Here is a 21,900-nt window from a genome sequence, read left to right as displayed (position 1 = left end):
ACTGCGTTTTCCAATGTCCGCTTAGGTGATATGGCCCCCCAAACGGCGGCTTATCTGTGGTGTTAGCTGAGCTGCCTGTGGAAGGGTGCGCTGGAATCCATCCATGATGAAGCGATTGATTTCAACAAGCATTGGGGCTGGCATGATATAAGTACCTTTTGTCAGGTACGCTAATAAATCCAGACACAATGCGAAACCTGTATTTAGATATTATGTAATCATTCTATCAATCCCTACCAGCTCGTTGGCCCGTAATGGAAATGTTATCATTGTTTAATGATAGGTATGGACTGCATCGACCGTGGTTTCTACCGCGGTGGACAATGCAGGGACCTAGCAGTGATCGGTTTACCCCGGCCGATTAGAAACAACGTCGTCTCCAAAGCGGACCACCTCGCCTCCAACTAATCAATCAAATGCCACTTGAGCAACTGAAGCATCCAATCGTTAAAGCACCTGCCGATTACAGCTTCCGAACACAGCATACATAGATATCACCCCAGCATACAGGTAAAGACACATCAACGCAAACTTCTTTGGCTCCTCCTGTTGTCGATCCACTCGAACTACTTTGGGTACCTACCTACTCTTGATATCAGGTATCAGGTGCTGAATTGGCCAAAGAACTTCATCCGTCGCCCATCTCCGACTAACAACCGTCAAGAATGGAGGCTGCTATTGATTACGATATCGTCTCGATTGATGAGTTCGATGCCCTGTAGGTACTGCCATACAAAAAGGCGTTGAGGTCACCAGAGGTTGGCTGACTCAAGAAACAACATGTATGCAGTGCTATTGAACTCAGGACACCATTGAGCACCAAATATCCTGGTAAGTTGCCGGTATTGATATACTTTCAAGGTATCATCACCATAGGCGTCTAACACATCATTTTTGCCTGTTACAGCCAAAGAGCATGCGAAGAAGGTCGCCAAGCACCTGGGCGTCAAGAGTGGCCTTGTCTACTTGCCTGGAAATGGCGTGTCGCAATGGGAGGATTCGGACATGGGCCCACCATTCCGACAGCGCCGCTTGTAAGCTGCCCTCGGAGGATCATCGATCCAGAGACTGACAGCATCCCAGCTTCTACTATGTAAGCGGTGCTGATTTCCCGGGCTGTGCTGTCACGTACGATATTGGCGCCGACAACCTCACACTTTGGATCCCTTACACACCGCCTTCCTTGATCCTCTGGTTCGGCACGACCCCGACGCCGGATGAATGCCTCACCAAGTCGGACCTGGACAACGTAAAGTACATCGCGGGCCTACCTGCGTACCTGAACTCTACAATCAGAGAAATCGGCTCCCTCTATGTGCTGCGCGCTGAGCAGATCCCCAAGTCTTTGAGCCTCGGGCTGCTCAAGCCCTCCATCAAGATCGACACGAGCTCCCTGTTGCCCGCCATGGCCGAGGCCCGTGTGGTCAAGACGGAGTACGAGGTGGCCATGATCCGCCGCGCCAACGACATCTCGTCGGCGGCGCATCGGGCCGTATGCGAGGGGTTCCGGCACTACGCGAATGAGTGTGAGGTCGAGGCCACCTTCCTGCGGACCTGCGTCGCCGAAAATGCCCACATGCAGGCGTACCCCGTCATCGCCGGCGCGGGCCCCAACGCCGCCACGCTCCACTACGACGCTAACGACCAGCCGCTCGACGGGCGCCAGCACCTCGTTCTCGACGCGGGCGCCGAGTGGCAGTGCTACGCCTCGGACGTGACGCGGACCCTGCCCGTCGGTGGAAAGTTCACCAAGGAGGGCAAAGCCGTGCACGAAGTTGTCATGCGCATGCAGAACGAGTGCATCGATATGATTGCTCCCGGCACCGGCTTCCGCGACATGCACCTCCATGCCCACCGTGTCGCGACCCGGGAGCTCCTGAAGCTGGGGATTCTGCGCCGCGGCCATGACGACTACGACGACAAGATGGCTGATGCGACGACCGAGGAGGAGGCGGTGCAGAAGATCCTCGCGAGTGGCGTGAGCAGCGCCTTCTTCCCGCACGGCCTGGGCCACCACGTTGGGCTGGAGGTTCACGACGTGGCCGGCAAGCAGCGGCTCATGTCGACCGTTTCCCCCTGGACCGTGGGCAACCGGAAGAACAAGCGGGACATCGTCTTGTGCGAGGACCTCGTCTACATGATCCAATCGTCTACTGCTACTGCTGCCGGTACTACTTCAAACGTCCTCGGCCGCCCCCTGGAACCCGGCATGGTCGTGACGGTGGAGCCCGGCATCTACTTCTGCCGTGAGTACATCGAGGCGTACTACTTGAGCAAGCCCAATTTGGCCCGCTACATCGACACCGCGGTGCTCGACCGCTACTGGAACGTTGGCGGGGTGCGCATCGAGGACTGCATCCTGGTCACCGAGGACGGGTACGAGAACCTGACGACGGCGCCCAAGGGGGAGGAGATGCTGAAGATTATCAATGGGAAATAGATAAATGGCAGATTTTAGTGGCTTGCAGACCCTGCTTGTCTTTGTCGTCAGCAAATGTGATTAGGGGGCGTATCGTTTGGGTTTTCTGTAAAGTTGCATATCTCAGCATGTAGAAGAGCTATAGTCGGCGGGGATTGAAATTGTCACGGATTGGAAGGGGTTTCAGCATTCATCTCACAATGGCTCTCCAATCACACCGACCGAAATGTGAAAATGGTATGTTCAATTGCGCTTATTGAGAGGAAGAAATTATTGATCATGGACTGTGTTCGTGGTCATAAAACGTCGTCTTGTCCACGTCCCTCAAATATACAAACAACATCGCTGAGCCATGCCTTGTATACCTGTTATTTTTTTCACATTCTCTCTACGTCTTTCTCTCTCTCTCTTCTCAGCTTCTTAGGGGTATCATTCGCCAGTCTACAGGTACTTCTTTGGCGAAGTCTTCTTTCTCTCGTACAAGATGTACGCAGCGACCAACATGATCTGTGTCCCAATGATGACGAAGATGAGAGTTCCGTGCCGCGGCGTGGTCTGGACCGCCACGTGCTCCAGCATAGTGCCATGCGAATCGCCCAAGAGCCGCTTGATGTTGGCTTCCGAGTCGGCGATCTTGCGCGTGACGTCGTTCCTAAAGTTGTTCATGTCGCGCTCAAACGTGCTCAGCTGGTTCTGGAGCCCCTCGAGGCGGTCGAGCTTGCCCAAGAGCATCTTGACGTCATGGATGGACGACGACGTCTCCTCGTGGCGCTTCTCGCCAATGGTGCCGTGCGACGCCACGGTGCGGAAGATGGTCGACAGGTGGTGGTTGATGCTCTGGATGCGGTTGTGGAGGTCGGCAAACTGCGCCTTGGTGCTAGTAATCGAGTCGGCCGACTGGTCGGGGATGACATCGTCGAAGGGCTCATTTCCGCTATTGCCCCCGCGCGGCATGTTCTTCTCGCCGTTGTAGCCGCCCCGGTTGATCACGACCTGCTCCTGCTGCTGCTGTTGCTGCTGACCTTGATTTTGTTGGGATGGAGGGGCTTCACCCTGCGCACCGAGGTTTTCGGTCATGACCACCATCTTGAAGACCTCAAAGGAGTCCGGATTGTCGGCACTCGCCGCGGTTATGCCGAAGTTGTAGCCGGTCGGCAGGCTGACCTTGTCGGTCTCGAAGCAGAGCCGACCGTCGATCTCGACCTTGAAGCTGTTGTGGCCCTGGCGCAGCTTGATCTGCGACGGCCGGCCCAGGTTGCGGTAGCTGTAGTCGCAGTGGCCGAACGCCAGGCTGTCGACGCTCGGCTGTGTTCGGTAGTCGGTCGTCCCGTCGTTCAGGAACCCGCGGATCATGCCTGCGCCTCCCCCGTAGCGGTCAACCACCAACGCCAGACCTTCGAAGCGGTTGACTGTGTAGATGCTCGCGGATCCCACATCTTGCGCTCCCCGCCGGACCAACCAGATGTTGAAGTTTCCGCTCCCCCGCTCGGGCCCGTTGGCCCTAAAGTCAACATCGGCGACCCATTGGTTGTACTGGTTCGTGTTGTCGCCCCATACAGCGCCTCTGGCGTTTCCAGGCGAGGGCTGGGTAAGGATGACTTTGTTGGAGAGGATCTCGGGGGTGTTGGGTTGTCCCTGTAAGGAGAAACCGGGTACCGATTGTTGGCCATGAGGATTTATCCTATGTGGGCACAGAATGTAAGCTTGAGACGTCCAAGGGGACGTTGCAAGGGTTTCCGGCTGTCTGTTTACCTTCCACTATAGCCAAAGCTGAGGCTGTCTACAAGAAAGTTCTGTGCGGCCTCTGCTGAACCTGCAGCTGCGGCCAGGCAGGCAGCTAGTACCGAGGGAGCTGTTGATGGGCGCATGGTTTATGGCGATCCAGCACCGTCTGGGAGAAGAAAGAAAAGGGAACGATTTGAAGCTCGGGAGAAGCTGCAGGACAAGAAGCAATTGGGGAAAAAGGCAATAAATCGCTTCAACAAATACTGGGTAGTGGTGTTGGTGGATTGGGACTGGCCAGTTTTATGTTGAGACCCCTGCCAGATATGGGTTGTCTGGAAGGTGGGCTGAGGACACTTTGCTCGTAATTGAGCCGAATAGGTACCTAGACTGAGCTGCGCCGAATTTAGCACGGCGGGAGGATGGAAGGGTGACAGCTTGTCAGGCCATGCATGTACCCTCCAGCAGACGGACCAGGGTCTTTTCGCCTGCAATAGCCTTCCAATGTCTGGTGGAAAAAATACAGGATCAATGCTGGTGGGCTACTGGGAGCGATGGTGGCCCAAGATGCGAAAGTCGAGGCTGTTGGTTATACTGGTGCATGCTCCGTGCCAGGAACCGTCGCGGACGGCGGATGTACTTCTTGCTGGTTGTAGCTGAGACAATGGAATTGGGTGATTGAGATTATCTGGGGTAAACTGTGATCCAAATTTGGGTGCGAGCACATGCGCTGTTCCAGCCTAATGCAAGGCAAAGTACACTCGTACCCTTGCAAGCTATACCTGACCCCTGTCATCGGCGCTTGCTGATCCCGACCTACAGGCACAATTATTCCTTGTCAACACCACAAATTAAGGAGGAGCAGCGCTGTCACTTAAAGGCACTCTCCAGAGCAGAAAAAAAAGGCTGTCTGGCCAAAGTCACTGCGTCAATCGATTGAACTGCGCCCGCCTCCATTGACAAGTCCATGGCTAGTTGACGCCTTCTTCAATGACACTATCACCATGACTGAGATTCATCCTTCCCTGTGGCAATGTGCCGTTGTCGCAGCCGCGCTGAAGATCCTGCTCTTCCCTGCCTAGTAGGTTCACCATCTCGTCCCCATCCATACCCATCCTCGCCCTCCTCCATTAGGTGAGCCTCTTGCCGCCTACAACACGCGCTGACCCCATGCTTCAAAAGCAAATCTACCGACTTTGAGGTCCATCGCAACTGGCTGGCCATCACCAATAGTCTGCCCATTTGGGATTGGTATTATGAGAAGACTTCAGAATGGACTCTGGATTACCCCCCTTTCTTCGCCTACTTCGAGTGGGCGATGTCCCAGGTGGCCTATTTGGTTCACCCAATGATGCTGCGGCTTCACAACCTGGGTTACGATAGTTGGCAGACGGTCTATTTCCAGAGATTTACCGTCATTGTGACCGAGCTCGTCCTGCTCTATGCTCTTCAAATGTAAGCAAACTCCCACCCTCTTCGAAAGCTACGACTTACAGTGTGTGCGCGCCAAGGTTCATCGACTCCGCTCATGGCACTTCCAGGCGAGCTGCGCAGGCGGCCGCCATCTCCATCTTGTTGTCGCCCGGTCTTCTCATCATTGACCACATTCATTTCCAGTACAATGGATGCATGTACGGGATCTTGATCGCATCCCTGGTTCTGGCTCGAAACAAATCGGGCCTCCTTGCCAGCGGTCTTGTCTTTGCGGCGTTGCTCTGCATGAAGCACATATATGCTTACCTAGCTCCGGCATATTTCGTGTTCCTGCTCAGAACATATTGTCTGCCGCCAAGGTCCATCTACAAGATCCAGTTCTTTAACTGTGTCAAGCTAGGATCTGGTCTCGTCGCCGTCCTCGGGCTAGCTTTCGGTCCGTTCGCCGTGAAAGGGCAAATGCCCCAGATCCTGAGTAGACTCTTTCCTTTCTCCCGGGGTCTCTGTCATGCCTACTGGGCACCCAATGTGTGGGCTATGTATTCTTTCATGGATCGGGTCCTGATCGCTGGTAAGTGCTATCACGTACCGCCTGTTTGGAGACTTGCCATCTAACGAGCACCATTAGTTGCTCCACGAGTCGGGCTCCCTGTCAACCAAGAAGCACTAAAGAGCGTCACCAGAGGCCTAGTAGGCGATACATCGTTTGCCGTGCTTCCGGAAATCACGCCGCGCATCTGCTTCGCGCTCACTCTCCTTTTCCAGGTGATCCCGCTTACTAAACTGTTTCTGCGGCCGACTTGGGAGGCTTTTATCGGAGCGGTCACTCTGTGCGGCTACGCCTCTTTCCTGTTCGGATGGCACGTGCATGAGAAGGCGATCCTTCTGGTTATTATTCCTTTCAGTCTCATCGCGTTGAGAGATCGCCGCCACCTCAGCGCCTTCCGTCCCCTGGCCGTCTCGGGTCACGTCTCCCTATTCCCGCTTCTCTTCACCCCTGCCGAGTTTCCCATCAAGACTGTGTACACAATCTTCTGGTTGATGCTGTTCCTTGTCATGTTTGACCGCCTTGCGCCCGCTTCCAACCGGCAACGATTCTTCTTGTTTGACCGCTTCAGCACGCTTTACATCGCAATCAGTATCCCGCTGATTGTATATTGTTCGCTGGTCCATCGGGTTGTCTTCGGAAATCGCTACGAATTCCTGCCTCTGATGTTCATGAGCTCTTACTCTGCTGCGGGTGTCGTGGGGAGCTGGCTGGGTTTCATGGGGGTGTATTTCACGTCATAGACGTCAAGATCGGGGTGGTCTGGCAAGTCCGAGTAGATAATTAGATATTCATACCCAAATAGAACGTGCGTTTGATAGTAGTAATCGAGAAGGATGGGCATGTTCCCGAAACTCCAGCGTCATCAGACATGGGCACAATCCGCTCGCGCCAAGCTCCTAATCCCCCTCACAAACTATAGTATGATATACAATCTGATATTGGAACCCATGCAGTTTCTGGGCCCCATCTTCGTATATTAGTTGTTGAGTATATCGTGGTGTTGATGCTCTTGCAAAGTTGTGAAAAGAGTTACACCGAGTTGGACCTGGACATGGGTTGCAGCAGGATTCGTATGGAGCAGGCCTGCTGCTAGAGAGGGTCAAGGTTTGGGCCCTCATTGCCTGACTAAAGCACCAGTTTTGCCAGTTCCGCGAGGGGCCCCAGTTCTTTGCAAGGGAGGCGCATCTCAGGAAATGTTGGAAACAACAAACAAAACCAATACAATTTACACTGTTGAAGCTTTCGACAAACCTCAATTTGCATTGGCAGATAAGAATAGGCCTGCAAATTGTCCCATGAACAGCATGGTAAGGGAGGGGTGGTGGATTGGATGTAGGCTACATATACTTACTCCTATAACATACTACAATGCCTTGCAAAAAGTTCTAGTGGAAGTAGTGGAAGCTTCAATAGACATATATACGGATGCCGAGCCTTTTACCTGGCCCGGCCCAGCATGATCTTGACATGTATGAGCTCGAGGGGGGTCTGTTCATGAAGTGGCCCCCCGGGAGGAGAAGCTTGTCGAGGATTAAGGGACCTCTGATAGACCCCCGAGTCTAGAAAACCGTATATGATGCATTGCGGGAGCAAATGAAGGGCAAAAGCGGCGGTTCAAGGCCCGTTCGAATGCCCTGGCGTCGGGGAGTCGATCGAATATAAGAACGTGGGTGAAAAGCGGACGAGGGGCCTCTGGATGCTTAGAAGGCGCTCGAGGAGATGGGGAGGTGGTCTCGGTGTATTAAGTGGGACGAAAGAGAAGAAGAGAAGAAGCAGCCCCACTAGCAGGGGGGCATGAAAGGGCTAAGGTATTGGCTCCCGGCATTGTCTCTCTCTACCTCTTCTTTCTTTAAACTACTACTTCCGACCTTGCCTACTTCTTCCCTACTTACATAGTTTTTATTTTCCCCTTCGCAACCCAACAATCTCGCCAAACCGCCGCCAGCAAGTCCAATGCGACTCCCGCCGGTCCTCTGATCCCCTGCACCGGCCATCGCCCTTCCGATTTAGCCCACTTACACCGGTCTGGACGCGTCTTGATTCGCCCTGACCGCGTTTCCGGCCTCGTGAGTATTCCTTGTTCCGCCATCCTCTCCTCCCACCCGGAGCACACACACGCACACATCACAATCTACTAGCACCCTGGTTGGACCACTCCCGAGATCCGCAAATTCCTGGCCAAAACACTGCACCCGGCTTTTCCACCCACGCCCACGCCCTTTGCACTTTTTATCCTCTACAACCTCCAAGACATCTAACCCAAGCTACTTACCATCCCGACTTATAAGTCACAAGGCTGACTCTCAGCCTTGCAGCTCAAAATTCCCAACTAGTTGCCCTCCTCCCGGGGTAGCGACTGCCACCACTCCGTGCCACCAACATGGTATGTCTCGACGCGATTATTTCTAACCACGCCTGGCGACTGCTTCTGACTTGTCCCCCCAAAGGTGCTCTTCAAGCGAAAACCGGTCCAGTTCGTACAGACGCCCAATCTCCAAGATGAGTCCACAGAGGTAACCTTTCAATCCCTACTTGGAGACAAGTACAAATCGGGGGGCCAGGACTAACCCGAACCACCTAGGTTTGGCATATTGCGCAAACGGGGGAGATCTTCACCTCGTATGAGGATTACCTGAACCGGTAAGTTGCATTTGCTCTGTTGCGCATCGAGTATCCCCTGGTTCTACGCATTGCTAACTGGCGCCCAGTTTGGACTTTTACACTCAAGTACATCGACCCCTCGTTCGAAGCGCCGCGCATTACGATACTAACCTTGCCCCATAGCCGCGGTTCATCTGCCAGATCACCGGCCACTCCGGGCTGACATTCTTTTCGGCGCTCCAGAGTGAGGTATGTTCAGTCCCAGCGCAATTATCTACTCAAACCGGCACATCTTGGGATACGCGACTGGGACCGTCTAACCGCGTCGAACAGCTCGCCGGCGCACAAGAGGTCGACCAGGCCTTCCCCGAAGCAATCAAGGGCCCCGTGCTTCGGCGCATCCAGTTTCAGACCCTCTCGCGGATCGATCATCTCGTCGACATGATTTACGAAGAGTTCAAAGACGATTACTACCCCGGCGAGCCTGTGACGATCCACTTGATGAACGGGGAGAGGGTAACGGGCGTGGTACGGGACAAAACAAGATTCGGAAGCAGGCTCGCGCCAGACGGAACTCTGATTCCTCCCCTACATCCGGTATATTGCGAGCATTGACGGCCGCCCTAACGAAGAGGCCGTCGTGGACGACAAACATTGCCACCGCGATAAGAAAGCTTTCACCAAATCGGTCATCCGGTCCTTTATCAAGAAGACAGTCACGCGTGAGGCATGGAACGGCGCCCCTTGGCTCGTCAAGCACGACGTTGCGCAACAGTACCACATCGATACCCGGGTTCCTCCGCACCTGCGCTACGACATGAAGCTCCTCGAACGGAAACAGAACCAGGCTCAGAAGAAGGCGCACAACCCTAACCATTGGCCTGAGATGGGCAACGGCAATGGGCAGGTCCACAATCTCGGCCCTGCGCGCCTTCCCGAACTGAAGCCCGCCCCAAAGAGCCATACGACCAAGGCACCAAAACACTCGCATGGCCATCCACCTCCCGAGTTACCACTTATGCCTCCCACAAAAGGCAACAGACAGGGTGTATTTGTTGGTAGGGAACCAGGTTACTTGCCCGGAAACAACCCTTTCCAGTTCCCCGTGTCATTCCGGACCAATATGCCGCCTCCTCCGCCCCCCGTCTTCCTCCCCGCCCGAACCTGCGCCCCCGCCCCCGCCGCCCAAGTACCCCATCGAAGACTTGCAACTCGAGCCTCGCGACGACTACGTCCGACCTGCGCTCAAATTCCTGTGCAACGATCCACCTGAGGGTATTGTGGACAGCGGCGCTCGAAACGACAAGATCCTCATGAAGTCTATCGGGCCTCTATTGGAGACTTGGGACACGCTTAACGTCTATTGCGAAATCTTCAAGCTCGACTCGTTCACCTTCGATGATTTCGTAGAGGCGATGGAGGTGGCCAGCGACGAGACACCCTGCCAGTTATTTACCGAGGTACACTGTGCTGTCCTCAAACATATCGTCACGTCCGAGGCCGACGGTGGAAAAGTCCAGGTGAACCTCCCGGAACTCGACGAAGATGAGGAGGACGAGGAGGATGAGGAAGACGAGAGCGGTATCGCGTCTCCTGAGCCCGAGCCTGAGCCGGAACCCAAACCGAGCGGCCGCACTACAAGACGCAGCCTAGCTAAAGCAGAAGCCGAAAGGATACAAGCCGAGGCAGCTGCTGCGGAGAAGGAAAAGGAGAAAGAGGCTGAGCCCGCTCTCAAGCATCGTGCTTCCCAGGTCCTGGCGGATTTTGACTGGGTCGAGCATCTCAAGAAGAGGGATTTCCAAGACGGCGGCTGGCAGCTGATCATGGTTGGCCTGCTCCACCAACTATCCAAAGCGCCCCGCGAGACCGAAATCTGCGAGGAGCTTTTGAGTCATCTTGTCCCCGCCGACGTCGAGCCTACCCAGGATACAGTGCGCCAGCACTACGGCAGTCTTGACTTGAACCTACGCATACAGGCACTTCAGATCATTTGCATGTTGACGATCCAAACCAAGGCTGTCCGCCAGTACATGGAGGAATGCGCCGAGACGATGACAACCTACCGGAAAGAGAAGATTGAGTGGCAGAGGAAAAGAAAACAAGCGTAAGTTAACCCTCCAAAGTTGTTATGGCGTTTTATATGTCGATTCTAACTCTTCTTTTCTCAGTATCGAGGACCTTAAGCCACTCAACGACCAGCGGAAGATTCTGCTTCCTGATAACATGCCAAAGCCGGAGCCGGAGGAAGAAGCCAAGACAAACGGAGATGTCAAGATGTTAGATGTCGAAGAGTCCGCAGCCGAGCCTAGTGAGGAGGCAGCTGACAGTGACGATGAGGCCCACGCTCGCCGGAGTCTCCGGCGCGGCGGCGACAGAGCCGCTGAGCGCCAGCGCAAGCGCGAAGCCGAAGAAGCCAAGAAGAAGAAGGAAGCGGAGTTGGCCGCCAAGATGCCAAAACAGTCAAAGCAGTTCATCAAGGTTGTCAAGGATATCCAGAAGAAAGAGGATTACATCAAACAGTGCGAGGAAGAGATTGCTACCCTCGACAACGACCTCCGCGAGGCCGATTGCGGGCGCACGCGGGTCTTGGGCAAGGATCGCTTCTGGAACCGATACTACTGGTTTGAGCGCAATGGCATGCCGTACGGTGGCCTACCGAACAGCTCGACGGCCGAGGCTGCTTACGCCAACGGGTGCATATGGGTGCAAGGGCCCGACGATATTGAACGTGAAGGTTATATCGACCTTCCGGCCGAGCTACAGGCCGAGTACAAAGCACAGTTCAAGGTGACGGTACCCCAGCGCAAGAAGATGGAAGAGGGCCGGACCAGCGTGTTCAATGCTCACCAGTGGGGATATTATTCCGATCCAGGGGATGTTGACCAACTGCTGAACTGGCTCGATCCCCGCGGCTACAACGAGCTTAAGCTGCGCAAGGAGATCATGGCTTTCAAGGACAAGATTGTGACCAACATGGAAAGCAGGGGTAAATACCTCGGACCTCCGCCTGAGGAGATGGAACCGGAGAAGAAGGAAGAGCCGAAAGAGTCGAAGCGCATGAACACTCGTGCCAAGAACCACTCATCCCCTGAACCGGTGACATTCCGGTGCCAGAACTGGACGAATACTATGGCCATTGAGGAGCTGGGCCATCTCCATAGCGAGCTCCCACCGCCACCGGCGCCCAAAAAGGGCAAAGGGGCTCGCAAGTCTCGAGGCTAAAACTCGCCACATGCTCAAGTAGCGAGTGACCACGACAACGGATCCAGGTTTCCGGTATATCCAAATCCAAATCTGCTAGGATTCATAAACAGCCAATATCCTTTGGCTGGCTACAGAGACTCTTGGGTTTCCCTAGGGGTCATACAAAAGTTGCCCTTGGTGTCTGCGACTTGACGATACTGAAATTTGACACACGATAAGGCACTTGTTTTCCTGTTCGATAGACTTGGCGTTCCGATCAACTTTCTGGAAGGGGGGGCATGCATGGAATGATTCAGACATTTAGGTGCATTGGGCAAGCGAGCGAGGTCTTTTCAAGACACAAAAAGTGCACATTGGCGGAGCGGATAGTTTTGCTCAGGCTGTTCATGAAGCTGAGAAGGGTCGGCTTCTTGCTTTTCTTTATCTGCGTCCGACGCAGCACGGCGTTGCGTTGCATTGCATTGCATTTGCGTTATTTAGAGATGTCATCCACGGTGCCCGCATGGAAAAGATAGCCGGCACAGTATGGTTGGCTATACGGCATGGCATAGCATGACATGACATGGCGACGCAGAACTGGACTCCCCCTCTGGTGTTTCCATGTAGCCGTACATATATTCGCACGAGAACATACTACTACAAAGTTCCCTCCGACGTAGCACCTCGCTTCTTTTTTTTTGTGTCGTAGTCCAATGCTCAATCACATGCTAACTAATTACAGTCTGCTGAAGACGAATTCCGTGTGGTTGCTTCAATTAATCAAGTGTAAAGGGCCGTCGGTGTATTTTCACGGACACGTCCCAATCCACCCACCGTGGATTTAAGTGGACCGCCATAGAATCGGCGAATTGAAGATGGACCTACTTGCTGCCCTGCCACAGTGGATGCATCAATGCTCTGCCACGGTGGTCTTTTTATGCCAGTGGGTGGTCCCACGGGATGAGATTGGGGGCCGTCTTAAAATATGGTAAAATAACTTCTATCTACTTCTGTACTATTTGACCATTTCTTTTCTTTCGTTAGATATCCAAATCTTTTGTACCTAATGCTTAATGTACAAACAAGCACGCCATATGTTAGATTTCGTCATGCAAGATCCTGCATTCCTGGACAAGGAATCAAGGTAGGATCGCTCTCAGCCGTCAGGGCAAAAGGGGAATTCTAGAAGCCCGAACGAAGATCAGCCCCCCACCTCGGTCGGGAGGCCTGAAGTCTAGCAGGGTTTGCCAGGCATCCGGATTACATACAGTATGTAGATGCTAGATGCGAATGCTAGATGCTGCCTGAGCTGTCTGCGAGTCTGCTCTGCCCCTGCCCAGCGCGCCCAGCCATCAGCTACATATGTGACCAACCCGTATTGGTGCAGTCCGTCCATCCAATGGCAAAGAGTGGAAGCCGATTGGCAATATTGAAGAGAATGCAGGATGCAGGATGCAGGATACATATATTTGCGGGGAAGAGGTGGGAGATGGGTGTCGTCCAACACATCAAAACCGTGACGAATATTCAATAGTCCGGACTGCGGTCCAGAAAGTGCCATGGGCAAGACTCCAGACTACATGTAACCAGACTCAAGCACCCAAAGGCTACTGCTACACTTGATGCTGCCAGCTGCCGACGCTTGCATAACACTCGGATGGAATACATCTTTGTAATCAAGTAACCTACATCGGACAGACACTGGCAGACTGGAGTATGTAAACGATTCAAGAGTTAACGGTTCGGTTTTGCGGCACGCCGTTACTATTGACGCCTGTTAACGATTAGTTGGAAAGCTTGGCTGTTTTGGTGTGCCTCGTGCACCATCGAGCCTCAAGAGGACGACGAATCTTGGCGTCATGATCTGTTGCTACCATACCGACGGCGCGGTCAAGGCTTTTGGAAAGGGGAGGCAGGGGAGGGGGGCCTTGCCTGTCTCATTCGCCATCCCATTCAGCTAGCTGCAGTCTCGGAAGCAAATCCTGGAGGCGCGCGCGACCGACGGCCAGGGACGCGAGCGAGTGCGGTGTGAGACTACCGGCAAAATGACGTCAAGTACAGAAACCCCTGGTCTGCATGGTCGTCTGCACCTACTACTACTCAGCTCCTGCTACTTATACTGGATGGGACGAACGTTCACTCTGATTGACTCGATCCAGCCCGCAAGCAGGCATGTATGTCAAGTGCATTGCTTAAGATTAGGGAGATGAGAGAGGTTATATCGACACTAGACCCCGGATTACCCGAGTTCGTCATCTATAGCGCCTTTTTCTTATGCAGTGCAAGGTGAAAGAAAGTCTGAGAGGGAAAAGAGCACAAGGGGAGGGGGCGCGGACCCGGGCAAAGGATGCAGGATTGCAATTGATGCGATTTGGTTCAGCTTACTGGAATACGGCTGTGCGAGGGCGCCCTTGTGGCATTGCTTGTTACCAGTCAAGCAACTGCTGACTGGTTCGCCAGGTTAGCTAGCGGCTGCAACGTGGGGGCAATGCACTGCGAACAACAACCCGGTTCCTCGCATGCAGACTGACAGGACGGGCATGACATGTTGGGTGCATCAATGTATATTTTTTTTCCCTCTCGCTTTGCACTTGCATTACCCAGACAGACAGGAATATGAATCAGCTAACACTGCTGTGTTCCTTCCAGACCTGACCCCCTGGAAAGAATGCCGTCTGTCTGTCTGCTTAGGCCCTCTTGGAAACTAGTAGGTCTGTTTATTTACATACTTCCCAGTAGCTGCTGCCATGGAAAGTCTGACTTTCCCATTACTACTACTACCTCTCTTTCCTTGTAGCCAACGCAACTCCCAACCCTGCTTGTCAACCTTGCCTAGCAGACTACTTACATACATACTTACATTACCTTAAACCAACACACACATACACATTGCTTCTTCTTCTTCTGCTAAATCAAATCCATGATCACCACCTCGTTTTTTTCATGACAAAACAAGGTGACAATTGGTCAATTGGCCTGCTCCTGTTCGCTTGTGACACTGTCCCTAGCTCTCTCCCTTTATAAAGAGACGCTGTCTGATCTGCCAATTCCCCCGGCATATCCGAACCACAAGTTACTCATTAGTCGCCTATCTACCAGTGGACACCCTCCACCAGCCGGAGCTTGCTCTACCTCGGGCTCATAACGGACCATCTATTTTCAAGATTACCAATGGAATCCTATTTTTGACGACCCCTCGCAAATTCATCCTTCTGACAAATACCTCTATCGTGGGTTTGCTCGCCTTTACAAACTCGCCGTCTAGGGAGGAGGAATGCAAGCAAACTGCCACCATGGCCACCACGTCGACCATTAATGCCTCGCCGGCATTGCCGCCCAATGGCACTGGCAATGGCCAACTGAACCACAGCAGGGAGCCGCAAGGCCTGGCTATCCCCTCGAGGGGACCGCCGCCCCAGTCCTCGTCGTCGGACAGTGGCGGCGAGGACGACCCTCTTTTTGTTGATCCCGACGATGCGCAGGGCATGATCCAGCCTGCCTTGAGCCCCGTGGTCACCCGCTTAACGTCGCCCAAGACCCCGGCTGCAGAGAAGGCGGCCGCTATGGACCGGCTGGAGGGCGGTGGGCTTTTCAGCATGATGGAAGGGGATTCGCCGCCAGAGGTTAGCACAGCTACTTCAGTGAGACCCGCAGGCTCCGGCCCAGGTGCCACACAGACGGACCTGGCCAAGGCGTCCAAACGTCACAACAGAGGCTTCTCCGCCGGCCAATTGCCATTTCAACCAACAGAAATGGAGAAGCGCCCGTCCCCGTGGCAAGCTGGACCCAGGACGCACATTGTCGAGGGCGAGTCTTCGTCGTCGAAACCTTTCCGATACGGGGGCTTCAGCCAGAGCCCGCAGCGGAGATCGACAACCACCGGCGCCGAGACCTTTAGAAGGATCCGCGGGGCTTTTCCTAGCATCACATTACCTACTAACTTCTTCTCCAACATCACCTCGCCTTCTTTTCTTTCTGGGAATACTCCGAAACAACAGGGTTCGGAAAAGGGTACACTACCTTCAACTGACGGCAATTCAGAGTCGCGGACCGCTACTGCCGCAGATGCATCGGGCCCTGATGGCGCAAGAAGTGAGCAGGCGGAGGGTCGGATAACAGCCGCACCCATTGTGAGGAGCCCGAACGGCATGGATGCGTCGTCCAGGCCCACATCATCAGTGTCTAATAGACCAAGGCCCATTCGCAGATCGACTTCGCACGACTCGATGCCCTACCTTACGCTTTCGCGAGTTTCATCCTATGGAGATGACGACAGATGGGGTCATGTGCGCGAACAGACTAACTCCAGACTCAAAGCCATCAAAGATAGCTGGGACAGGCCCACGTTCAAGATGCCACAGCTCCCCAATATGATACCGGCTCCTTTGAAACGCAACTCGATATTCGGCACGGAGGGTACCAGTCCTGCACCTTCTCCAGGTATGCCCAGCCCGGGTTTCAGCTCAGCTCTTGACAGCAAGTTCCCCGAACTGGATCGTGCAATGGAATCTTTGACGGGCGACATTGTTATCCTGGGCGGCTACCGAGGATCTGTGCTGAGATCGACAAAGACGAACCGGCAAGTTTGGGTCCCGGTCAAAGTCGGATTGAATATAAGAAAGGTGAATTTGGAGGTGGGCTTGGAGCCTGAAGACGAAGAAAGGATGGAGGAAACCATCTACCCTTCGGGCATGCTACAAAACATTGGCCCTGTCGATATCTCCAAGCGATTGTTCAAGAAGTTGCGAGAGTGCGAGAATGCCAAGAACGGGAAGTTGAGGGTATGGGACTTCGGGTGGGACTGGCGGTTGAGCCCTAGGCTTCTCTCACGGAAGCTGCTCGAGTTCCTGGAGAAGCTTCCATCTAACCAGGATGATGTTTCGGAGCCGAAAGGTGCCACCGTCATCGCGCATAGTTTGGGAGGCCTAATTACGCGTCATGCCGTGAACCAAAGGCCAGAGTTGTTCGCTGGTGTGATATACGCCGGGACACCCCAGAGATGCATCAACATCCTGGGGCCGTTGCGCAACGGAGATGCCGTAATGCTTAACGAAAAGGTCCTGACGGCTCATGTCAACTTCACGCTCCGGACTTCGTTCGTCTTTCTGCCCGAGGATGGTTACTGCTTCGTCAACAAGCACACTGGCGAGGAGTTCCCGGTTGACTTCTATGATCCCCAGTCCTGGGCTCGATACAGCCTATGCCCAAGCATCGAGCCGCCGCAACCGGCTTGGAATACCAGGCAGAGTCCCTTCAATTCGTTCTTGAATCTATCCGCCTCTTTGCCAAACATACCCGGAAGGAGCCGTGGCAACAGCAGTGCCAGTGACTTCCGTGGGCCGCAGACGCGCAACAACCACACAGCGGAGTCTGCCCAGCATGAAGTCACGCAAGACCGAACACTGGCCATGCAGATGGGCAGCGGACAGCCGGATGCGAAGGGGACCCAGCAGAATCGCAACGACGCAGATGACGCGTCCAAAAATCGGAACAGGAACATGGAGTACCTGATTCGCACATTGAGAGACACAAAACAGTTTCGCGCTGAACTGGCCCACAAACCAGAGTTGGCCGAGACCAACTCGTATCCTCCGTTCGCCGTCATGTATGGAAAGGACATTCCAACCGTCTTTGCTGCCCATGTGACGTGCCGCGAAGCGATTGCCAGCACAGACTGCTACGATGAGCTGATGTTCCGCAGCGGCGATGGCGTCGTACTTGCTCGGGAGGCCATGTTGCCTCCAGGCTATGATTTGGTCAAGGGCGGTCGCATCAGTACGGATCGCGGGCATATCACTATCTTGGGCGACTTGAACGCGGTGGGCCAGGCACTGGACGCAATCACACGGGGTCGTAAGAAGGGCATAGGGCTTGGCCCTTCGGCTCATGGGGCGAAGTCCATATCGTCGAGTTAGAGGGCGCGGCGATGGTATAGTGCCTGAGGCGATGTCACATTTTAGCGATAATGGTAAAGGGTTGGTCCCGGTTTAGGATCACACAGGGTGGGTTCATGGAGTTTCCGAGGAAAGTAGATTTTAACCAGGTATGGTAGATAGATGCAGGCGCTGACGCCCTTTACGATGATGGCCTGATCAGCTTGTCTATAAGAATGAAGAAGACTTTTAGCAATCATCAATACTCGATCTCGGCGTATAGTGGTCCAAAGGGGTGGGGTGGTCTTGGGTGACATTGTGAGGTATTTAGAGGTTCTACGTAGATCCTCCGGTCTTGCCCGGAGCCAAGCTTTTCACTACTTATACCCCCGACCTTTGGCGCAAGCCTCAGTAAAACTGCCATCGTTAAGCAGTTGACGTTGACGCTACTGTTACGACATCTCGAAATTGAGTAATATTGAGACGATCATCGCATTTCTTCTGGTTCAGCGAGTTACTGTCAAGATTTAGACCAAAATCAGCTAGAGTGTGAACATAATTCAGGATATATTGATAGATCAATATACAGGTTTGTCTGTGAACAATTGAGCATGCAACAGTCATGCTCCATGTCCTACCATTCTACCACGGTTATTTAATATATCGGCTTTTATGCTCTAGTGACCACGACGAGCGGCCCCCCGAGAATCATACGCTGCGTAAAGGATCTCATCGTGGGTGGCTAGAGGTCAGTCACAAAACCAACCTCGACAATCCTATCGGCATCGAGGTCCATATCGGCCATTTTGGCGCGCGAGTTGTCGAGGATGCAGAGGAAGGCCGTCAGCAGCATGCGCCGGATCCAGACGCGGACGCCGACCTTCTGGCGCTGGAGCCGCATCGTCTCCTTGCCGACGACGTAGACGGTCTGGGCCGTGTAGGCGGCGCGGAGGGCGTCGAGCTCGGCGATGCTGCCGGGGTCGCCGCCCGAGAGGATGCGCTCGATCTGGTGGACGATCTCGGCGTCGAGGCCGGGGCGCAGGACGTGGTCGGCGTAGCCGTGGCGGAGCACGACGCGGTAGCTGTAGGGGCCGAAGACGCCCGGGGCGGCGCGGGCGACGATGTAGCGGTCCGCGGGGCTCACGTAGGGGATGGACAGGGAGCGCACGTGGAAGAAGACGACGACGCGGGGGCGGGCGGCGAACTTGGTGAGGAACTGCGCAAACGACGTCGACACCACGCTCGGGTCGTCCGATTTGGAGAAGAAGATGCCCAGCCCCGGGACCGTGCCGATCCGCGTGCCGCCCCACTGCCGGGCCAGGTGCGGAGGGGTTCGCTTGAGGTTCAGGAGGCTCTCGGGCCGCAGCCGCTTGGTCGACTCGGCGGCCCATTGCGCCTCCTTGCCGTACCGCCACAGCATGAGGATCGAGGACAGGACGAAGCCGAACACGAGGGTGAACCTAGGAGAGAAAGAAGAGACAAACGGGTGTCAGCAATCGAGCCCCATAGGTATAGGGAGGCGGATCTTCTTACCAGGCCCCTTGGGGGATCTTGGTGAGGACAGCCGAGGTATAGGTGGCGTCGAGGGCGAAAAATACTAGGAACACGGGCAGAATGAAATAGAGTGGAATCTGCCAGATGAGTATGGCTACCAGCGCAACCATGAACGTCGAGAGGAGCGTGACCAGGATGGCACATACGCCATAAGCGCTGCCGAGAGCAGTGGTCTATATTCGTAGTAGTTCAGCCTCGTATCCATTCAAAGGGATGCCTCCTGCCGACTGCTCGCAAGTTGGGGACTTACATTATCGAATATGGCGGTCACAGCCACCGTGCAGACCATCAACAGCCAGTTGGCGGCAGGGATATACATGTGGTAATGGAACAGCTTGGAGGTATGGACAACCTTGAGGTTGGGGAAATAAGATAGGCGCATCACCTGGCTCAAAAGCTGAAAGGTTGAAGTGATCAAGGCCTGGGAAGCGACAACGGCCGCCAGTACGGCAATGATCAGACTGAAATACAGCGTCCCTGGCGGTACTGTGTAGAAGAAGGGGTTGCTGTAAGCAGTCCTCGTGGTGTCCATAGATATGAAGGCTGCCTGTCCGATATAGGCGAAAAGGAGGCCTATCGACCACAGAACAATCAGCTGAAGCTAAGTCGGTGGTGCATATTTGAAGATGCTTAACTTACAGGGGAACGTAATCCCGAGCCATGATATCTGGACTGCTTTCTTGCTGAAGGCAGCTAGATTCGCAAACTATCGAGATGTTAGAGCAATACTGGCGGGAAGAAACTGCCACGCAGCATAATAGTGAACTCACCATAGCTTCGACTCCCGTGAAGGCAAGTAGGAGACCACTTAAAGACTTCCAGCCCTCATGGCGATTGCGGATCAAGTAAGCAAAAGCGTAGTGTGGGCTGAAAGCCTTCAGCACCGTATAATCGTACCTGGCCAAATTGTATATGCCCGACCCCAAGTTGAACAGCAGCCAGACGGTTACGATCGGCGCAAAGGCTGTGCCAAGTTTAGATGTTCCAAACGGCTGGACCAGGAAAAAGAGCGCCAGAATGCAGCAGGCGATGCCAGTGACAGCTGGTTTACCCAAGCTGGGGTTGACAACACGGACTCCTTGGACGGCACCCAATACGGACTGAGCTGGGGTCAGGATGCCATCGGCTATGACGAGCGAGACTCCAAGAACGCCGAAGATCTGCAAAGCGAGCTTGGCGCGGGAGGAGTTCTCGAGGAAACCCCGGAGCCCCTTGTTGATGAATTTGGCATCGTCTTTCCGGTCATGGCTGGTGGGCTCTGTTGCACGGCGGGGGTTATACGGATCTTCCGGCGCGATGTTCATGGATCGTGCCAATAAGCTATATAGGGCGAATGTGCCGCCGTGGCCATGGTCGCCAGCAGCCAGGACGATGAAGCAGTACTTCAGAGTGACAATCAGAATTAGAGACCAGATTATGATGGAAAGGGCCCCGACCAGCTAGCGAGAGGTCAGCTTCCTATTTGTCGTTTTCTTGGGACACATAAGTTTGGGATAATATTTTACTAACATCATCCCAGGACGGATGGCTGTCAAAGGTCGAGGAGAGAACATATAGGGGAGATGTCCCAATATCACCGTAGATGACTCCAACGCTCTGAAACGAGAGCCAGATGAGCAGTTTTCCGTGGTAACTCTGTTCCTTCCGTGTAAGCTGCTGCATCAGAACGCCTCGGGTCGTGATAGTGACATTACCTGCGCATGGCCAGTACCCAGGTCTTCCTGGTCCAGTCGTTTTGCCCGTTCCAGATCATCCACCCTCTGGCTTCCCTCGCTGATGTTAGTACCCTGCGACTTTAACGGTATCTTGACCGTCGAGTGACTGTTTCCAATACTCGCTCCTGCGGTCGGGCGGTGCTGCGGCGGATGTTGGGGCAGTCTGCCCTTGGTCATCCTAGGAACGGATTCTTCGAACGCATGGTTGCTCATCACGGAAGTAGCAGGTCTTGGAGAAAAACACCGGGACTATAGGAAGGCGAGAACAAGCGGCCATGGAGCTGATACAATCAAACTGGGGGCTGCCTATTTTTATATTGACGGGGTGGGCGCAGCTTTAGTTCACAGGCCTTGATCTACTCCGTAGATCTTATCGCCTTACGTTGGAGTTGCCGCTTATGCTGAGCGACGCCATCTGCCTACTAGAGAGAAGGACGAAGCAGGACCGCGATCCGCGGTAAGTAGTATGCATTGGAAATGCAGGGCTTGCGCTACTAAACGAAAGGGTATCATGCAGTTGAGATGGGGGAGATGGACGGCAGGATGGTCAGCCACTAGACCAGTAAAACTTCGAGGAAGTATTCGTAGAGGTAACCACATCCCGGGCGATAGGGGTCAGATGATTGCTGCAATGTTCCCAAAGAGTCAACCTAACCAGAGTGGTAGGGTAGGACGACAATGCAAGTGATTCTTAGTTCAACGGTGCTGCAGGTAGAAGTCTGGCCGCTGACTAGTTCGCGGGGCTTGTGATCGATGCGCCACCGGGAAACAAATGCCTCTCCCGCTTCTGCAGCTGCATGTTGTGATCAGCAAGCCAGGGTACGTTGGTCTGCTCGATATGCTTTGCGT

General features: G+C 54.1%; 6 protein-coding genes across 6 annotated transcripts; 4 read left to right on the top strand and 2 right to left on the bottom strand.

The window, feature by feature from the left end:
• Nucleotides 1-665: 665 nt before the first annotated feature.
• PG985_000935 (xaa-pro dipeptidase protein) lies at nucleotides 666-2,440 on the top strand (the record flags this gene model as incomplete). Its single annotated transcript, XM_066820704.1, has 4 exons — nucleotides 666-718; nucleotides 791-831; nucleotides 908-1,034; nucleotides 1,084-2,440. The coding sequence occupies 4 exons, from the start codon at nucleotides 666-668 to the stop codon at nucleotides 2,438-2,440; spliced, it is 1,578 nt and encodes a 525-aa protein (XP_066691583.1).
• Nucleotides 2,441-2,860: 420 nt separating this feature from the next.
• On the bottom strand, nucleotides 2,861-4,287 carry PG985_000934 (legume-like lectin family protein; the record flags this gene model as incomplete). Its single annotated transcript, XM_066820703.1, has 2 exons — nucleotides 2,861-4,100; nucleotides 4,172-4,287. The coding sequence occupies 2 exons, from the start codon at nucleotides 4,285-4,287 to the stop codon at nucleotides 2,861-2,863; spliced, it is 1,356 nt and encodes a 451-aa protein (XP_066691582.1).
• Nucleotides 4,288-5,145: 858 nt separating this feature from the next.
• PG985_000933 (ALG8 glycosyltransferase family ALG6) lies at nucleotides 5,146-6,865 on the top strand (the record flags this gene model as incomplete). The annotated part of the gene is made up of 4 exons (XM_066820702.1): nucleotides 5,146-5,222; nucleotides 5,324-5,596; nucleotides 5,653-6,146; nucleotides 6,204-6,865. 4 exons carry the CDS (start codon nucleotides 5,146-5,148, stop codon nucleotides 6,863-6,865), a joined length of 1,506 nt encoding a protein of 501 aa, XP_066691581.1.
• Nucleotides 6,866-8,572: 1,707 nt separating this feature from the next.
• PG985_000932 (uncharacterized protein) lies at nucleotides 8,573-11,948 on the top strand (the record flags this gene model as incomplete). Its single annotated transcript, XM_066820701.1, has 8 exons — nucleotides 8,573-8,638; nucleotides 8,707-8,765; nucleotides 8,834-8,852; nucleotides 8,910-8,975; nucleotides 9,060-9,323; nucleotides 9,361-9,870; nucleotides 9,917-10,830; nucleotides 10,895-11,948. Coding segments are annotated over 8 exons (2,952 nt in total), but the record flags the coding sequence as incomplete, so codon positions are not given.
• A 3,254-nt stretch (nucleotides 11,949-15,202) lies between these two features.
• On the top strand, nucleotides 15,203-17,824 carry PG985_000931 (uncharacterized protein; the record flags this gene model as incomplete). Its single annotated transcript, XM_066820700.1, has 1 exon — nucleotides 15,203-17,824. One exon carries the CDS (start codon nucleotides 15,203-15,205, stop codon nucleotides 17,822-17,824), a length of 2,622 nt encoding a protein of 873 aa, XP_066691579.1.
• A 700-nt stretch (nucleotides 17,825-18,524) lies between these two features.
• On the bottom strand, nucleotides 18,525-21,264 carry PG985_000930 (uncharacterized protein; the record flags this gene model as incomplete). Its single annotated transcript, XM_066820699.1, has 7 exons — nucleotides 18,525-19,242; nucleotides 19,316-19,509; nucleotides 19,587-19,909; nucleotides 19,976-20,042; nucleotides 20,107-20,775; nucleotides 20,846-20,971; nucleotides 21,031-21,264. The coding sequence occupies 7 exons, from the start codon at nucleotides 21,262-21,264 to the stop codon at nucleotides 18,525-18,527; spliced, it is 2,331 nt and encodes a 776-aa protein (XP_066691578.1).
• Nucleotides 21,265-21,900: the final 636 nt, after the last annotated feature.

This window comes from Apiospora marii (genome assembly GCF_038362585.1).
Source record: "Apiospora marii strain CBS 49790 chromosome Unknown utg000001l_segment0_segment0, whole genome shotgun sequence".
Classification (NCBI taxonomy): Eukaryota; Fungi; Ascomycota; class Sordariomycetes; order Amphisphaeriales; family Apiosporaceae; genus Apiospora; species Apiospora marii.
This window is presented reverse-complemented; position numbering and strand designations above follow the sequence as displayed.